Genomic DNA, 20,876 nt, shown 5'->3' on the forward strand with positions numbered 1-20,876 from the left:
TTAGGCCATTATTACATAAGAGGCCCAAAATGGGGAAAAGGGTGAGCTGGGTCGTGCTCGCCCTAAGAGACTTGGTGAGCTACCGTTCCAGTTTGCGAACAAGCTCTTCTCTGTAGCTCCCTAGAACTTTAGGCAAGCTTCGAGCCCTCACTTGAGCCATTAGGTGAGTAACCGAAGTGACCTCCTGCTCACCGAATATGGCAGCTTCTCTATAGCTCCCTGGTTTAGGCAAGCTTGGAGTCCTCGCCTAAAACAATAGGCGAGTTGCCAAAGTGACCTCCAGCTCGCCGAATGTGGCATCTTCTTCACTGGCTCTTCCTTTCTTCGTTAGACCTCCCACACTCCACACTATCATCCAAACGTTGTTTTGCTTAATTGGGAGCTCCTTCCAATCGCGTATATTACTATTCAAGGCATAGAATCCCCTCTTTCTCATCAACTCAAGCTCAAAAACCACCATCTTTGTGAAAAATCCTTTCATAGTTTGAAGTTCCAAAAGCTGGATTTGAGTGAATGTCCTTGAGGCAATCTCAATTGCATCAATCCTCAATCTCCCCATTAATCAACTTGCATATATTCTTCTCAACCCTCGATGCCCTCACATCCGCAAATTGGGAAAGATTTCCCCTTTGGTATATCATGGCTTTGGTCAAGGTGGTCTGAGAGATAGGAGTAGGGGAAAATACATGTGCAGTTATAGTGGAAGAAGATGGCATAGTGGAAGGTTGGGGTATACTTGACGGCACCACAAAAAGAGCAAAGAGAGTGGCCTCAGCCTCAAAAGTGGCATGATCAACCTCGAGAATAGTGTCTCGTGGTGGTGGCTTTCTCCTAGCCTCATTATCCCACAGGTAGTCTGTCTCAATTGTCTGGATGTTATTGGAGGAGGTGACGGTGATTCATGTTTGCGTAATCAATGACACAACTTCCGATCCAAGTGTCTACAATCATGCAATAGTATAATAACCCAACCAAGGGTTGGGGTCGAGTCCCAATGGAATGGTATCGAGATTTAATAGAAAAATAAAATTTAGTTCTAACTAGTCGTAGTTAAAGGCATTAACGATTAAAAACATTGTAAGTTAAAGTGGGACACAAAAGTGTCGAATATCTATTTGGGGGTTTTGTCTTAAGTATAGCAAAAACAGTAAAAATTAACAAAGAAATCTATGAATGAGAGGAGATTCTTGGGATGTGACCGGAATACGGATTAATCTAAATTAATGGGTACATGCTTTCGATAGAAAATTTGTAGAGTAATAGTGACTAGGCTAAGCTATATGTGGGAATAAATTCTCTCTCGAGTAACTTACCCCGTTTCAAATGGGTTCCTCTCGGACACCCACTTGTCGCATGAAGACAAGCCTACGCCTTACCCCACTCACTCTCTTTAGCTTAGTGTTAGGATATGGGACTAGGGCTCACCCTCTCGGGCTGAACCTCATGTCGACCCACTGGTTAGATCATCAGTGTAGCGGTCTTGGTTTCGTGACCTCTCTCTCTCGCAAACCAAAAACACATTGGTGGTTTTGTATTTGCATTTACAAACCCATTAAATTAAACCACAACCACTGGGTTAAATCACCATTAAAATACATCTAACCTATTAGCAAGCAAGACACAACAAAAATTTTAACCCATATTCACTAAATCACACCACAAGAATTGGGGTTTTTAGTCATACATTAAGAGATAAAAGTTTATACCTAAATGAGCTTGAATTCAAATGGGTATGAAGATTTAAGTCCAAATCCTTGGAGATGAAACCCTCTTCTTCTTCAAGTTTCAAAACCCGCTAAAACTCAAAGCAAAAATATCAAAAACTACTATTCTATATGAAAAATATAATAATTGTTCGACTCTTCTATATATCCCTGAAAACTAGTAAAGAGTTTAGTATTTATAGACTTCGGCAAATAGTATTGGCGGATCACTCGGCGAGGTTAGTCGTGAACACCGAATAACTCGGTGATTCACCCTTCTTCTAGTTCATCGCCATATGTGATTTGTCTTTAACATCTGTGCTTTTTGGATCATTGGGCGGTATACTTTTGCTTTACGAAACTGATCAGCAAAGCGTCGACTACTCCTTTCATCGCCTTTTTGATCCTTCTCCTTAAGGGCTTTGCGTACAAGAACAAAGGGCGGAGTGCATCCCTTCGGCGAATTGCCAAGCATGCTTGGCGATGCTCAGGCTTCAACTTCTTCGTTCTTTTCAGCCTTTTTGTTCCTTTTTGCCCCTAAGTGTCCATGCTTCCACTAAAACTTCAAATACCTGAAACTTATGTGTTTTCATCAAATATTTAGACTAAATAAGCATTTGAGGACACAATTTCTATTAAAATATAGCCCTAAATGAGTCCAATTTGTGGACTCATCAACACCCCCAACTTAAACTTTTGTTTGTCCTCAAGTAAAACTCAAGTTCAGCAGCTCAAATAGGATGTCTTAAATAGTGCTACAGAAGACTAAATCATGAACATACAACATGACTCAAATTACTCATGCAAAGATTTATTTTTTACTCAAAGACTTAAGTTGTGACACACCATTACCAAAGATTCTCATGCTTGCAATACTTGCTACTTGTGCAAATTCAAACTCAACAAAAAGTATATAAATGCCCCACATAAAGAATAATTCCATATTCATACACAGAGGTTAATCAATTAATGATCAGGAATTAGATGCAAGGCTCACACTCAAAAAGAGGAACACAACACATGTTTTCACCCATAGGCTTGCCCTTATTTTCCAATAGATCTTCGGTTCGGTTCACTCAAGATCAAAAAGGTCGTTCCAAGGCTTGTAATGGGGCTGAGTGCAAATGTATGGTCATTTTGGCTCAGTGACTTTTTCCACATGAGATGTGGTATTCTCAAGACATCCCCTTCTTTTCCTTTATCAATTCTTTTTTTCTAGTGCTTCTAAGTCATCTTTTTATTCACCTCCATGGATTTCTTGGAAACCCAATTTCTTTTGTACTTTTATTCCACAATTTTATTTGGAGGGTTTCCATTGTTCCGCAACACCATAGGTTAAGTGATAACAACATGAATAGCATGGATCGCGTAAAAGCATTAGAGGAGCTTCATGGACAAAAAATCAAGAAGTACAATGTGTGCCTTGGCCGATATGACACTACAAGAAAAACAACCTCTAAGGAAGGGAAATATGGTCCTAAAAAGTTCAAATCTAGTCCCAAATAGTCTATTGAGACGGGAAAAGGCTGGTCGTCACCCGTCCTAGTATGCTTCTACGCTAAAGGTCAATCGGGACGAGTTCCTTTAGATGGTCGTTGAATGAGTTTAGAGACGGAATTAAAGCTGGTCGCCAAAATACTTTTTAAGATTGTATATCTCATCCCAAATAGAGGATTTTCTTCTTTGAAAATAATCATTTTCTGGTTGTTAAATCCCTTTAGGAACTAGCAACGAACTTGCCCTAAGTTACTCTTTAGGGACGAGCAACTATCTCGTCCTAGATTACTTTTCTTGATGAGCAACCACGTCGTCTAAGATTGTTTTCGTGACTAGAAACACCTCATCCTAGATGATATTTTAGGGACAAGATGTTGGCTAATCCAAGATGAAACTTTTACAGACAAGAAACTATCTCGTCTTAGATGAACTTTTAGAGACGAGCAAAATTTTTGGTCTCTAACTGACCATAAGTACTTCTAGAACTACACATTTCACAAAAATAATATAAGTTTTATCAATTAATATAAGATTTCTATGGTAAATCTCCATCCAAAAACTGATATAAATATAAAAGAACATAAACATTCCATGGTGTTAGTTTAAATATTTGTTTAGCAAAAAAACTCTTAGGAAATTAACAATATCTCAAGCAAAATAATAATAGTCTTGTGCATCTTCTATTCTTGCATCTTGACTTGTAGCTTCAATCTTCACAAAAGTACACCAAAATTCACCAAGGGTTATCCAAAAATATTAACAAGCTGCAAGAACATATAATAAAAATTGAGTAAGTAAACTTTGATAGTGTATCCCAAGTCATATAAAATGTCTACAAATTACATTCATTATAAATGCATTAAATCCCAGAAAACTATAGGCTGCATGAAATCCCAGAAAGCTGTAGACTACATTCACTATGTATAGTTCTGCAAAAAATAAAAAAAACATGCGCACACAGTTGTACAAAACTACAAAAAAAAATGGAGGAAAAAGATGTGTGGATGCTATTGTATTTGTATAAAATGGAAACAACACTAATAAAGAAGACTGTAATCTTTTAAACAATTATATTGCCAGCAAAGACGCTGCTGCAGCCGCCTAAACAAAATTTCTGATTCGCTGCTTCAAAATTTCAGCAAATACAGGCTCAATCCTTACTCATTGGTAAAATGGCAAATAGTAACATTATTATCCTCACACAGACCTCTTAAAAACTGAGCAACTCGCAATTTCATGGATTGCGAGTAAATAAGTCAAGCAATGGATGGAAATTGTGCGTTGTATGAGAGGATACTCAAGGAATTGAACCCAGCCATCAGAGAAATCAGTTACGACATCTCAAATTATTACAATTTCATAAATGGCCTTTCTGATATGAGTGCATTAGTGATGATCACTCAATTCAGGTTTACCTCCCCTATGACCAGCAAAGGATAAAACAGAAAACATTGCTACACCAGAAAAAATTGGCATCGCAGAGATAATATATCTTAAAGGCTAGTTTCTATATACCATTTTCACTTAATTTTTTGATAGCTTTTATGCAGAGAAGATTTGTGGATTGGAAGATTGTTGTTAGGAGTAAAACTCTATGTATAATACAATTCTTTTCCATAAAATTCAAATCCAATCTGCAGAGGTACAATTGGGAAACCAACTATTGTCAAAATTGAACCTATACTGGGGTTGCAATTCAAATCATGGATGTATAACTATACAGAGTTAGTTCTGTAAATTGATCACTTTAAACTTGCTAATAATGTTATCTCTCAGCTACTTGTAGTGGATATAGAAGTTCATTTTTCCCTATTTTGTCAACCAAATCAACATCTTTGCTAGAATTTACTAAATGGAACTGGTTATCATTCGGCTGAAACATCAAATTTTCCACTTCACAGGGAAAAGTTTTAGTATCTTGTTCATGATAGATCCCCAAAAAGCAATACAGTTTTCCATTATCAATCCAACAAACAAATAATAACCTGATATGTATCATGAATCATAACACAAATATGTCAAACAACCACCAGCTAAGAGAAGATAATCACCCAATGAAGTACCTCACAAGTGAAGAATTCCTTTAAACAAGCATATCAATAATAATAGAAAAGCTGATAGAAAGCATGTCAATTATCAATCTATCGTCTTGAAGTTTCAAAAAGGATATGCTCTTTGTTCATTCCTCACTTCATTAGTTTCATAAGAGTTCAGCCATACAATAACTGCTTAAACAACTATCCGCAAATACAGTTTTGTATATTGTTACTTACTTGATCAGAAAAGGAAGTCGGTGGTCATTCAATTGATACGGGTGATGTCATATGCGGGATTGTTTAGCAGCAAAGAATTCTTGCATTTATCTTATTTCTTTCATCTCATCTTCTAAGGTAGACAATTGATCATTCAAGGATTCGTTTTTCTCATTCAAAGATTTATTTTCCTCTTAAGTTGAATGTAGCTGAGACAGTAATTCAGTCTTTGAAGAAGTGCCACCTCTCATGTCCTTTGCGTTTACTCAACCACGAAAGCCAAATACATCGCTATGAGTTTGAGGTCCACAACACTTTCCTACAATCTCTATACTAGGCAGAGATGGCTCAACTTTTAGTATTTCTTCTATTTGAGCCTACAAAATATATACAAGTTCATTTCAACAGACTCCATAATAATTTGAAGTAATTTACATATTGAATTTACCAAACACACATATTTTTCAATTGCTTTTGGTTCAACAAGCATGTTATCTTTCTTACGAGTCTTAAAGAAAATAGTTTCCAAATTTGGTGGATTGCCATCTTTTACGCCCTTTACATCAAACAGAAACATGTCAAATAGCACTTCATAAATATTTTCTTTAGGGAAGTACTTTTTCAATAATACCTGCTGATAAATAATCTCTCTAATAGGCTTGCTACCAATATGATGATACATCTTTATCTTAGCTCGATTTTCTGCATTTCTATTTCTCCTCACATGTATTGTTATGTAAAACTTAATATCGAAGAAAATTTACCGAAGTTAAAAAAGAATTTTCACATCTAATTATCACGTTGAGTTGAAAAATGGATGCTTCGTAAATATAGACTATTAGATCACTAGGCATACCTGAAAGCTTTCGGAACAAAAATGTTCCTTAACAAACCACTCCTATTCCTTCTTCCCTACTTCCTTTGGAATATTCATAAGAGCCTGAACGATTGGCTTGTTTTTCACATAAGTAGCATACAAGTATCCTTTCCATTTGTTCCATAACTCATTCATCAATCCAAATATATGGTCACGATGATCATTGAAGTCAACACTCTCAAATTTATCCTACAATATTTAAAAAGTGAGTTTAAATAAAAAAGGAGAGTGAACATTGTCGGTCAAATATACAAAAGTATGTATTAATTGTTGTAATTCACTAGTGTAGTTTTCTTAGTATACATACTTCATTTTATCTTTATGATTAGTTGATTAGATTCATGTAATAATTAATAGAGAGCACAAAAAACCAGAATATAAAGACAATGATGATGTAATTAAAAATTGTTACCGTAATAGCTGCCCACATGTGATCAATTTTTTGTTGCTTAATGTCACTCCACGATGATACTCCCAGTGGACACATATTACAGTAACAAATAACTTTTCCCAAGTGCCTTGAAAACAAATTGTTATTTGTTCCAACCGTTCAATTATTATAAAATGTTACTTTCAGTCTCTTTCCAACTTCAAGTGATACAACTTCTTTACACTTGTTACTCCCTCGAACTCTTTTTACCTTTCTTGTATTAGATGATCCTATAATTTTATAATTTCGTAGAACTGTAGCAATAAAATTTAATATTATAGATTGATAGTGCATGGATTCATAAATTTTCATACCTATTTCAGTTGTCTGGGAGGACTGCATAAATTGATCAATAGTACTAGGGGATTTGGCTTGTGTGTTTTCTTTCTCAAGGACCAGGGTATTTTTATCGATTGATGGGAATTTTTGACTAGATTTCACAATATTTTTAGAAACTCCTAAAGATGAGCTAAAGATCTACATGTTTATTTTCTGTTATATATGGAATAAGAAACACAAGTTTTAAAAAAACATACTTGTTTCAACTTCTTTGGTACATTTCTTTACTTGATTAGTAAATGAACGAAAAGGGAGTAGGAACTTGACTAGAAGACATGGAGTTTTTATGTCCAGTCCTTCGTCCTTTACCAATAGTACCTGCAGAAAACAAATCACTATTATTTGAATACAATTTCACTGTGACTATTTGACAAAGTATTGTATTGAATGCAAATTAATTCTACAAAAAATGAGGCCTCAACCCGTAAGACTTGATATTACAAGGAATATGGATAAAATTAGCAAAAAGAGCACAACTCATTAAAAAACGTACTTGTTTCAACATCATAGATGTATTGCTTAGCTTTCTTGGTAGATGGATGAAATTAAGTATTAAATTGCATATACTCTTTCTCAAGAGACATATTGGACTTCTCATTTATTGCTACCTTTTCATGATTAGAAAGCATTGGGACGTTGATAAGCTGTTGTTGTCGTCCCTTCTCAATAGCACCTGGAGAAAAGTAACAATCATCGGTAAATTGATAGAAGATACGAATATATATGCAATTAAGAACTCCACATATATTCGAAATCTTACTTGTTTCAACTGCTTGGATGCATTGCTTAACAAGATCACTAGATTGAAATAATGAAATCTTAGTTGAAAATTTTCCTTTTGATGTCAAAGATTTAAGCCCTAGTCCTCTTCCCCTAGTCCTCTCCCTCTTCCAATTGCCCCAGGCGCAACAAATGAGTATCTGATAGTACTCTTCATAATTGATCCATCCTCATTTTCAATTTTCATATCGAACATGCCAAAAGAGCCAAAAGTAGAAAAATTATAAGAAAACCTTTTATCCTATAAACAAAAGAACAAAAATATAATTAGTATTTATGATAGTTACCAGTGAACCAAAGGATAAAATCAAAGTAATGAAGAATATAAATTTTAACAGTAAGTTATTGTCAGGAATCAAAAGGAGAAATCAATCTCGTGGTCGCCTACTCCTAAACAAGAATCATGTGCGACAATGTAGTAATAAAAAAAATAATGTCAAGAGAAAGTTGCATCCATTGCTTACAAGGCGCCATAACCTTGGATAATACATAACAAGAGATTAAGAAAATATGAATGATAAGAAAAAGTGTAAGAAGCGCACAACTTGTGATTCTGTAACCAATACTTTAAGGAATTAGTTGCAGGTAACTATACATTTGGATCAGTTTTAATAAATGCAACCACTTTCCAGCTTTGTTCTATTAGCCTTAATAGGTAAACAATAGTTCACTTGTAATTTAGAATAGATTTCTAAAGTTGAATAACTCCCTCTATATTCTCTCTGAACATTGTCTTAATTCATAATCTGTGAGTGTCTATGTTCAATAATAGTTCGTTGTTCAGTTTCTTTAGGACAAAAAAACTGATTCAGTTACACAAAATTGAACTATTACTGTTTCAACCTACTATGAACAGCATATACAAGATTTAATTTGCATAAATTCTATTATACTTCTTTCATCTTTCATTAGCTCAAGTTAATTTCATTGTGAAAATATGATCGATTCTTTAGGAACACACTATACACTATGATGTAAGAAGGAATGAATCAACAAATCAGATTTAGAGAAGAAAAAAATAACTCGCAAAATAGGAGAAATAACTGAGATACATGACTACAGAAATAAGAGAATATCCCCTTAATATTTGGGATCATAACACACTACAAAACTGAATATGTTTTACAAATAATGATTAGCCGCTAGTATGAGCAACAAAAGTAACTTAAAAAAGAAGAGTTATATATAACTCAAACAAATCAAACAACAAATCAGCTTTATAGAAGGAAAGAAATCAACTGGAAGAAATAGAGAAATACCTGAGATTGGAGTGAATAGAGGATAAAGATTGAGTTGAGATCGGAGCTAGGCAGACCTGTGCTTTCTTTGTCCAGAAAAAACACAGATGAAACACTGAAACCAAGTTGTTGCGTCTTCCTCTAGGCAGACCTGTGCTTTCTCTATTTCGATAAATAAAAGATTTCAGTTGAGAACTACTCTTAGATTTAGAGAAGAAAAAAGTAACTCGCAAAGAGGTGAAATAACTGAGATAGAACTAGAAAGAAATAAGATAACCTGTTAGAAAAAATGGATTAATAATGTTTTAAGAAACTGTTAGAATGTATCTTCTTGAAAGTTATCAAGTATTCCAAGTTTCAGACCCAAACGAAACTATCACTTTTTCAACCTTCTATGTGCATCACCACATGAGGTTATTTGCATCAGGTCTATTTCGTTTTACATCTTTTATTAGTTTTTAGAATCAAACAAAACTATCATTTTTTCACTTTCCCAATAGTAACACACATAAATCAGTTTCTCACTTGTTATGTTAGGCTTAAAAGCTTAAAAATGATTCACTTGTAATTCATAATGGATTTCTCAACTTGAACATAACTCTCTCGATATTGATCATATTGTTTTAGCTTGTCTAGTTGTTAATGCCTCTTTTCAAGTTTAGTTCATTGTTCTTAACCTTTAAGAACACTTAGTTCTTTACGGATAGATCCCCTTCATTTTTGGAAGCATAACACACTATAAAACTGAATCTTTTTTAAAAAATAATTATAAGCATCTAGTGTGATGAGCGAACAAAAGGAACTTAAACAAGAATAGTTATAACTTGAACAAAACAAAAAACAAAACGGCTTAATCGAAGGAAACAATTAAATTTGAAGAAGTGGAGTAATACCTTAGTTTTGAGTGAATAGAAGATAGAGATTGAGTTGAGATCAGTGCTAGACAGACCTCTACATTCTTACACAGATGAAATACTGAAACCAAGTTGTTGCGACTACTTCTAGGTCGACTCGTGCATTCTCTATTTTGAGAAATCAAAGATTTTCAGTTGAGAGCTACTCTTAGATTTAGAGAAGAAAAAAACAACTCGCAAAGAGGAGAAATAACTAAGATACAACTAGAATGAAATTAGAGAACCTGTTAAAAAAATGGATTAATAATGTTTTAAGAAACTGTTAGAATGTATCTTCTTGAAACATATCAAGTTTTCCAAGTTTCAGACCCAAACGAAACTATCACTTTTTCAACCTTCCATGTGCTTCACCACATGCAGTCATTTTGCATCAGTTCTATTTCGTTTTACATCTTTTATTAGTTTGTAGAACTAAACAAAACTATCAATTTTTCACTTTTGCAATAGTAACATACAACAATCAGTTTTCTCACTTGATCTGTTAGGCTTAAAAGCTTAAAACCGATTCACTTGTAATTCATAATGGATTTCTCAACTTGAACGCAACTCTCTCGATATTGATCATATTTTTTTAGCTCGTCTACTTGTTAGTTCCTCTTCTCAAGTTTAGTTTGTTGTTCTTAACCTTTAGGAACACTTAGTTCTCTAAGGATAGATCCCCTTCATTTTTGGGATCATAAAACACTATAAAACGGAAACTTTTTTAAAAAATAATGATCAACAGCTAGTGTGATCAGCGAACAAAATTAACTTAAACAAGAAGAGTTATAACTTCAACAAAAGAAACAACAAATCGGCTTAATCGGAGGAAACAAATAAACCGGAAGAAGTGGAGTAATACCTGAGATTTGAGTGAATAGAAGATAGAGAATGAGTTGAGATCGATGATAGATAAACCTGTACTTTCTTTGTCTTTAAAAATCACAAATGAAATATTGAAACCAAGTTGTCTACTTTAAGTACGAACTAGAACACCATTTTTAATATAGTTCTTGGTTCTCTTGATCATTGGGTTTTGACCCTTCTTGATACAGGGCATCGGCCCTCTTTGATACCTACTTGTTCTTGGTGAGGTGACATGATGTATATATTGGGCGAGCCTTGTTATTGACTCTCTTGGAAAATGATGTTATGAGTGTTCTTCGTATTTGGATCTCTAAATATCAAACTTGATACTCTTTATATACTGTTTATTTGATATATTTGTTATGTTTCAATTGTGCTGCCTATGACTAGAGAAAGGTAGCCTTGTGAATCTGAGAGCTCAGAACCTATAGTTTTTACACCACTAAGCTATATGCTTAGCGATAGTTGTTTCTATCGTTGGGAATGATCGAGAGGAGGGATGAAGCTAACCATTCGAGATGGAGATTTTCAGAGCCTTAAGGAAGATCACATTTGCATATAAGCATCTATATTTTGTATAAACCTTGGGACTTGTACATGATCTATGTGTTGTACATTTACATAAGCTTTGAAGGCTAATTTGATCATGTCACTATGGAGTGTAATATAAGTGTGACAATATGTTATGTTCTTTTTGGGGGTGTTTAAACCCAAGTCTTATAATATACTAAATTTTCTAGTTTAAGGTAAATTTCGAGACAAAATTTCTTTTACGGGGGGAAAGTTTTAACATCCCGAAATACTAACCAAGATTCGCATGTCGATTTACCTTTGCTTAATTACTACAATATGTTTTATTTTTGTTTTGGGAACTTGAAATTTTGTCATATTTGCAAACTTGCTTAACATAAATTGAGACAGTCATTGAAGGGATTCTATTGGGGTATTTACGTAATATTCTAATTAGAATTATATATAACTAGAAAGGGAGGTGCCAGTATTACATATAGGTATATTATATGTATGCATTTTGGGCAGCCAACCTTTTTTGGGTAGCCACCGTATGGAGACAATTGTTCATTTGATAAACATCACTGTTGAGACTATATTTTGGCACCTCCTCTAGTGAAATTCGTTTCCCCTGAAGTCTAAGAACCTTAGAACATTATCTAACCATTTTTTATTCAAATTCACTAGAGAAAAACTTGGTCCTTTCGGCTGGAATTCGAGACACACCCTTTTCTTTGGTAAGTGATAAAATCGATTTCTGAGCTAGGTAGTGTTTGCTATTTTATAGATATTTCGATCTCTAGAACATCGTTTACAGTGAATAAATATGATTTGTAAAGCTATTTGTATATCTACAACTCTTATGTTTATGTAAAACTCTAATTTAGCTGTCATGGATTCGAAATATGGGACGCAACATAGGACAAGTTCTGTCCAGATTTGAGAATTTGAAATCATATGTGAACCACTGTTAGTGTTTAGAATATATCTTTTTGTACAGAATATATTTTGCAATGATTCTTGGCTATTTGAAACCTTAAGGGATGTACCTACATCTTTCATGAAGGATATAAAGTCCAGTTTGCCTTTTTTCCTTTCAAATCTATGTTGCGACATGATGTACTAGACTGTCCAGAATCACTGTTTTGGGAGCATAGTCGTATTTGTATAGGTGAAGTTTACTTGTGATGATAATCCTATTTTACATTAACATTATTGAGCTACTAGGAATTAAAGAAGATATTTAATTTTATTTGAAGGTTGTATATAATCGTGAATAAGTTGAGGACTTTGATACGCTGGTTGGTCTACGGTTTGAACTGTTGAAGTTGTGTTGTATTGTTTCTAAGCTAAGCACTGAGGTTTGTGTATAAACTTGTACTTGTACTCTTTCTACCTATTGGTATATCTGAAAGTAAGTATATCTTGGTACATTGGTTACCCCTTGTCACTTTGCATTGTTGTGTTGGTATCATTTAAGACATTAAAGACACTTGTGTAACTCGCACACTTGTATGGATTGTTTGATCACTTGGTACTCTTGTTGGGACATTGTCCTTCTTGTGGCTGTGACTTTGTCACTACTGTAATGCCTCTTGATTCAAATCATTTGCCATATTAACTCTGGATTATTTGTCCGTGTTAAGAATGGAAGTTGTCCATTTTTAGTACGAACTTGAAAGCCACTTTTAATATGGTTCTTGGTTCTCTTGATTTTTGGGCTTTGACCTTTCTTGATACATGGCGTCCCTTCTTGATACATGTTTGTGCTTGGTGTGATGACATGATGTATATATATTGGGCGAGCCTTGTTGCCGAATCTCTTGGAAAATGATGCTATGAGCGTTCTTCACATTTGGATCTCTAAATATTGAACTTGATACTCTTTATATATTGTTTCTTTGATTTATTTGTTATTTTTCAATTGTGCCACCCAATTGAGAAAGGTTGCTTTGTGAATCTGAGGGCTCAGAGCCTATAGTTTTTACACCACTAAGCTATATGCTTAGCGATAGTTGTTTTTATCGTAGGGAATGATCGTGACGAGGCTTGAAGCAGGCCATTGGAGATGAATATTTTGAGAGCCTTAAGGAAGATCCCATTGCATATAGGCATCTATATTTTGTAGAAACCTTAGGACTCGTACATGATCTATGCGTTGTACATTTACATGAGCTTTGAAGGCTAATTTGATCATGTCACTATGGATTGTAATATAAGTGTGACTATATGTTTTGTTCTTTTTGGTGGTGTTTAAACCCAAATCCTGTAATATACTAAATTTACTAGTTTAAGGTAAATTTCTAGCCGAAATTTCTTTTAGGGGAGCAGAGTTGTAACACCCCAAAATACTAACCAAGAATTGCATGTCGATTTGTCGTTGCTTAATTACTACAATATGTTTTAATTTCTTTTTGGGAACTTGAAATTTTGTCATATTTACTAACTTGCATAATATAAATTGAGACAGTCATTTAAGGGATTCTATTGGGGTATTTACGTAATATTCTAATTAGAATTATATATAACTTGAAAAGGAGGTGATGGTTAGACATATAGCTATATGTATACATTTTGGGCAGCCACCTTTTGGAGACAGTTGTTCATGAGATAAACATTACTCTTAAGACTATATTTTGACACCTCCTCTAGTGAAATTTGTTTCCCCTGAAGTCTAAGAACCTTAGAACATTATCTAACTATTTGTTCTTCAAAATCGCAAGAGAAAAACTTGGTCCTTTTGGCTGAAATTCGAGACACATCCTTCTCTTTGGTAAGTGATAAAATTGGTTTCTGAGCTGACTAGTGTTTGGTAATTTATGCGTATCTCGATCTCTAGAACTTCATTTACAGTGAATAAATATAATTTGTAAAGCTATTTTTATACCAAAAACTTTTATGTTTATGTAAAACTCAAATTTAGCTGTTATAGATTCAAAATATGAGAAGCAATATAGGAAAAGTTCTGTCCAGATTTTGGAATTTGAAATCGTATATGAACAACTGTTAATGTTTTGAAAATATCTTTTTGTACAGAATATATTTAGCAATGATTATTGGTTCTTTATAACCTTTGGGATGTACCTACATCTTTCATGAAGGATATGAAGTCCAGTTTCACATTTTTCCGTTTCAAATCTAAGTTTCGACATGATGTACTAGACTGGTTAGAATCATTGTTTTAGGAGCATAGTCGTATTAGTATAGGCGAAGCTTATTTGTGATGATAATCCTGTTTTACATCAACATTATTGTGCTACTTGTAATTAAAGAAGTTATTTAATTTTATTTTAAGGTTGTATATACTCGTGAACAAGTTGAGGACCTTGATACGTTAGTTGGTCTACGGTGTGATCGCTTGGAGTTGTGTTGGACTGTTTCTAAGTTAAGCACTAAGGTTTGTGTATAAAATTGCACTTCTACTCTTTTTACCTGTTGGCATATCTATAATGTTGTCTTGGTACCTTGGTTACCCCTCGTCACTTTGCATTGTCGTGTTGGTATGGTATAAGACATTAAAGACACTTGTGTAATTCTTCCACTAGTACGGATTGTTTGATCACTTGGTACTCTTGTTGGAATGCTGCTTGATTCGGAAAATATGCCATCTTGACTCTGGATTTTTAGTCTATCTTAGGAATGGAAGTTGTCTCTTTTAAGTACGAACTAGAAAGCCATTTTTAATATGGTTCTTAGTTCTCTTGATTATTGGGCTTTGACCATTCTTGATACATGGCATCGACCCTTCTTGATACCTGCCTGTGCTTGGTGTGATAACATGATGTATATATTGGGCAAGCCTTGTTGTTGAATCTCTTGGAAAATGATGCTATGAGCATTCTTCACATTTGAATCTCTAAATATCAAACTTGATACAGTTTAAATATTGATTGTTTGATTTATTTGTTATGTTTCAATTGTGCTGCCTATGACTATAGAAAGGTAGCTTTGTGAATCTGAGGGTTCAGAAGCTATAGCTTTCACACCACTTGGCTATATGCTTAGCTATAGTTGTTTCTATCGTAGGGAATGATCGAGAGGAGACATGAAGTTGGCCATTGGAGATGGATATTTTGAGAGCCTTAAAGAAGATCACATATGCATATAGGCATCTATATTTTGTATAAACTTTGGGACTTGAACATGATCTATGTGTTGTACATTTCCATGAGCTTTGAAGGCTAACTTGATTATGTCACTATAGATTGTATTATAAGTGTGACTATATGTTTTGTTCTTTTTGGGGGAGTTTAAACCCAAGTCTTGTGATATACTAAATTTACTAGTTTAAGGCAAATTTCGAGACGAAATTTCTTTTAGGGGCAGAGAGTTGTAACACCACGAAATACTAACCAAGAGTCGCATGTCGATTTACCGTTGCTTAATTACTACAATAAGTTTTATTTTCATTTGGGGAACTTGAAATTTTGTCATATTTGCAAACTTGCTTAACATAAATTGAGACAGTCATTTAAGGGATTCTTGTCACGCCTCAGATCTAATTAAGACGGACAGGCACCCAATGTCTAAATGGCTCGGGAGAACAAACTTACAACCTGTACTTACCATACATTTAACTGTGATAACTATGAAGCTATGACAAGCTTATATACCCTGTAGTGATAAAAGACCGACATAGACAGGCCCAAAACTTATGTACAACACTTGGCCGTTGAAGCCACAATTGTTAAGAGACAAGACACAACCAAACTTTATACATTAGTCTACAAAGCCTCTACAAGATAGACAACCTTAGTTTAGGTAGGGACAAGGCCCTGCCTTACCCTTAACTACTGTACGATAACAAAATAGATGCCAAAGACTCGATTAAGCCCCGAATCAACTTGGAGCTCACCAATAGCAGCTGAGTGTCCTGTGCTCCTACTGGGGAGGTCTACTAGCTGGAGTACCTGTGGCTGCAGCATGAAATGCAGCGTCCCCCGAGAGGGACATCAGTACAAAGAATGTACTGAATATGTAAGGCAATAACATATGTAAACAAGAGATCAATTGAAATGAAGTATCAATATGTAACTGCATAGATTAGATTAAAGACCACCCTTGTTGCTGTTGTGGGATCATGTACATTATATTCTTTTCTGTAACTTTTCTTTACATTGCGATCTCTGTAAAGCATGTGATACAAATAACCAACTGATTAGTGGTAAAAGAGGATGACCCATGCTAGGCTTTCGCCCCTAGGCTGCCACCCTTATACACAAATTGGGATCGACCTATGCTAGGCCTTTGCCCCTGGGCTGCCACCCTTACACATATACCGCTTCATATAGTTTCTTTAATCTTTGAGATTGTTATTTTGGTGGTCATAATTATTTTTGAGCATCAGAACTGTAGATCAGTAGTAGGAAACATGTGAATATGCACTTAGGGCAATAACAATAACACAAGATGGAAATGTAACACTAATGAATTACATAAGAGCTCAAATGACACAATGGACCTCATTTGATTGACAGGAGGAATCACAAAGCTACTGCTGAAATTACCCTTTTCTTATACCAATACTTGGAAAAGTAAAGATGCACATATATTGAAGCAATTCGACACACTAAGGAGAGGGGAACTATTGTTAGCTGTGTTTGGGATTGTACGTTGCCACTAAGTGTCTTTTACTTGAAAGAGCACTTAGGAAGCTCACTTGTTGGTAGTGACACAAGCAGAGTTCATGCCAAATAATATAGAATCGAATAGTCTTACATACCTTGTTGTACCACTCAGATAGTACAACGAATTAACCTCCTTCCTTTCCGATTATTAATGTACAATGAAATAAGTAACACAACTAATATTAGTAGCTAACCAACAGATTGGGCTACTTAAACTTGGCAAACAGTAATCAGGCAGCAAACTCATACTTATCAAACCGATGGTATGCATTCCACCCCTTCTCCTTTAATAACGTCATATACAATACGACCTTCTAATAAGGTCCCCTGAAACTCCTCGGGCTTTATAACATATGCAAAACAGTATATAAAGGGGTTGCAGGCAGCAAGCTCATGCAACGCCCAATTAGATGGTACGTTACTGCACCCTTTATCGTTTTATCCTTTAACAAGTTCTCATGACTTCTGCACATGCCTCCTTATGTTACTATACACAAATCAGTTTCTAAACATCAGAATGTGGCAGTAGCAATATGAACTCACCGTTTCCGACCACTGTCCCTTGAGCATCCAACTAACATTACATTTAAAATGCTCAAATGGGCTAACAATTGAGTTAAAGGGGACTCCCCTCCATGGCTGTCCCAACATGCACAATCAACTAGAACATTCCCCAATCTCACACCATGTAAAAGGAACAATTCTCAGCTCATTAACACATACCAAATCCCCTAACCGGTTCAAGCACAAAAGAGGGATGAAAAAATTAACATATGGCAGTAGCCTTACCTTAAGGTGAAATCAGTTCCTCCTCTTGAATTTCTTAAGATGGGAGATGTTACACCAACTTGTACTTGAAAAATAAAGGGTTTTCTCAGATTTTTAATGGTGAACTTGCAGGCCAGCACTTTGTAGCTTCTAGGGTTTCTTTTTGGGAGTAAATTACTGTAGAACAAGTGAGAGATATATGAAATGACTTTCATTCTCTTAAGGCTCCTTTATGGACGTTTTTACATTAAGAAAAATGTAGAAATATCTAGTCCCTCACTTTAAGTAAGCAGGTACATCACTCCCTTAATTTTTGCCACAAGTTCTTTAAGTAGCTGCATCACCTAGTTGCCCTTTTCTTTTAAATTGCAGTCCACATATTTCCTAAGTAGGTGCATCACCTACTTACCACTTATTTAAGTAGGTCAGTAGTTAATCTATCATTAAGAACCTATGTCATCCTTTCTACGTAAGCTACGCATGTACGTGAGTAACTTAATTACGTAAGATATCTGAATCAGTAGCTTAAGCAAGTAGGTTGATTACTATGACAAATTATACTGTACTTACTCTACTTAGCCTCAAGCCTCTTTCGAATATTGTCAAACCTATTTCAAACCCTCACTACTCACATAGAACTAGTATATGCAAAATATGGGACGTTACATCCTCCCCTCCTTAGGAACATTCGTCCTCGAATGTTTGCCTAATTATTCAGCTCCAATCAAGTTCAATCAAGCCTATGTTGAATTCTACTGTTAGCCACATAATACGCACAGACTTATACTTACTTGTTACTGTCTCAACTCAGCACTTTGACCCTTCTCCTCGAATTGAAATAAATGAGGATATTTGGACTTCATTGCTTCTTCCGCCTCCCATGTAACGTCTTCAACTTGTTGGTTTCTCCATAGTACTTTTACATAAGCTACTTCTTTATTTCTTAGTTTCTTAACTTGTCGATCCAAAATTGCCATGGGTACATCTTCGTAAGTGAGATCTTCTGTAACGTGTACATCTTTCGTAGGAGTGATACGAGATGGGTCGCCTATGCATTTTCGAAGCATTGAGACATGAAATACTGGATGGACTGTTGAGAGCTCTTTAGATAGCTCTAACTCCTACGCGACTTGACCAACTCTTCGAATAATTTTATATGGCCCTATATAGCGTGGACTCAACTTCCCCTTTTTACCAAATCTCATTACCCCTTTCATTGGGGATACCTTCAAAAATACCCAATCTCCTATGAAAAATTCCAGTCCTCTCCTTCTATTATCTGCATATGATTTATGTCGGCTTTGAGTTGTTGCTAATCCTTGTTGTATCACCTTAACTTTTTCCATAGCTTGATGAACAAGATCTAGACCAAATAAGACAGTTTCGCCCACTTCAAACCATCCGATTGGTGACCTGCACTTTCTCCCATATAACGCTTCATAAGGTACCATTCTGATACTTGAATGGTAGCTGTTGTTGTAAGCAAAGTCAATAAGAGGCAAATGATCATCCCAACTACCTTTGAAGTCTAATATACAAGCTCGCAACATATCCTCAAGTGTTTGGATTGTACGTTCTTCCTGACCATTCATTTGACGGTGAAAGGCTGTGCTTAAATTCACTTGCGTTCCCAAACTCTTTAATATACAATTTTGCATACTCTTCAACTGTATAAGTAGTCTTGACCGGTAAGAAGTATGCTGCTTTGGTGAGTCTATCAACAATCACCCATATGGAATCAAACTTCCGAAATGAGCAAGGCAAATCAGTGACAAAATCCATATTAATCATATCCCACTTCCAAATTGGAAGTTCTATACGCTGCATATAACCTCCAGGCTTCTGGTGCTCTACTTTAACTTGTTGACAATTTGGACATTGAGCTACAAATTCTGCAATGCTCTTCTTCATGTTACCCCACCAATATACTTCTTTCAAGTCATGATACATTTTTGTTGATCCCGGATGGACAGAACATCTTGAATGATGTGCTTCTGTCATAATCCTCCTTCTTAGTCCATCTATGTTAGGTACACACAATCTGTTTTGGCATTGAAGTACTCCCTCTTCTGTAAGCTCAAATGCCTTTGTCATACCTTGTTGTACATTCTCCTTAAGCTGTAATAGGATAGGATCCGTGTACTGCTTCTCTTTCACCTCCGCTACAAATGAGGATTCTGCAGCATTTTGCACAATAACTCCTTCATCTGGAGATTCAAGAAGGCGAACCCCCAAGCTAGCTAATTGACGTAGATCTTTAGTTATTTGCTGCCTTCCTATGGACTGCTCATAAGTGCTTGCCATCATTTTACGACTTAAAGCATCAGCTACAACATTTGCCTTCCCGGGATGATACAAGATATCAATGTCATAATCTTTTATTAACTCAAGCCACCTTCGTTGCCTCAAATTCAGATCCTTTTGCTTAAAGATGTACTGCAAACTCTTGTGATCAGTATATATATCAACGTGAACACCATACAAGTAGTGGCGCCATATCTTCAAAGCAAACACAACTGCTGCTAGCTCTAGATCATGGGTTGGATAGTTTTTCTCATGTGACCGCAACTGCCTTGAGGCATAAGCTATCACCTTACCATGCTGCATCAACACACATCCTAAGCCCACTCCTGATGTATCACAATACACTACGTACCCTTCCGTGCCTTCTGGAAGTACCAATACAGGTGTAGAAGTCAATTTATTTTTCAGTTCTTGGAAGCTTCTTTCACATGCATCGCTACACTGGAACTTGACTTCTTTTTGTGTTAGTTTTGTTAATGGTGCGGAAATAGAAGCAAATCCTTCAACAAACATTCTATAATTTGAAATCCTGTTTGAACAACTGTTAGTGTTTTTGAATATATCTTTTTGTACAGAATATATTTAGCTATGATTATTGGTTATTTATAACCTTTAGGGATGTACCTACATCTTTCATGAATGATATAAAATCCAGTTTCACCCATTTACCACTTCAAGACTAAGTTGCGACATTATGTACTAGACTGGCTAGAATCACTGTTTTGAGAGCGTAGTCATATTTGTATAGGCGAACCTTACTTGTGAAGATAATCCTGTTTTACATCAACATT

The 20,876-nt window shown here is 35.4% G+C and overlaps 1 protein-coding gene across 1 annotated transcript; it reads right to left on the reverse strand.

Annotated features, from left to right (window-relative positions):
• Positions 1–18,575: 18,575 nt before the first annotated feature.
• On the reverse strand, positions 18,576–20,085 carry LOC125859062 (uncharacterized). Its single transcript, XM_049538799.1, has 4 exons — positions 19,878–20,085; positions 19,367–19,640; positions 19,008–19,251; positions 18,576–18,902 (listed from the first exon to the last, which is right to left on the reverse strand). The coding sequence occupies exons 1-4, from the start codon at positions 20,083–20,085 to the stop codon at positions 18,576–18,578; spliced, it is 1,053 nt and encodes a 350-aa protein (XP_049394756.1).
• Positions 20,086–20,876: the final 791 nt, after the last annotated feature.

The sequence above is a fragment of the Solanum stenotomum genome, chromosome 3, assembly GCF_019186545.1.
Source record: "Solanum stenotomum isolate F172 chromosome 3, ASM1918654v1, whole genome shotgun sequence".
Lineage (NCBI taxonomy): Eukaryota > Viridiplantae > Streptophyta > Magnoliopsida > Solanales > Solanaceae > Solanum > Solanum stenotomum.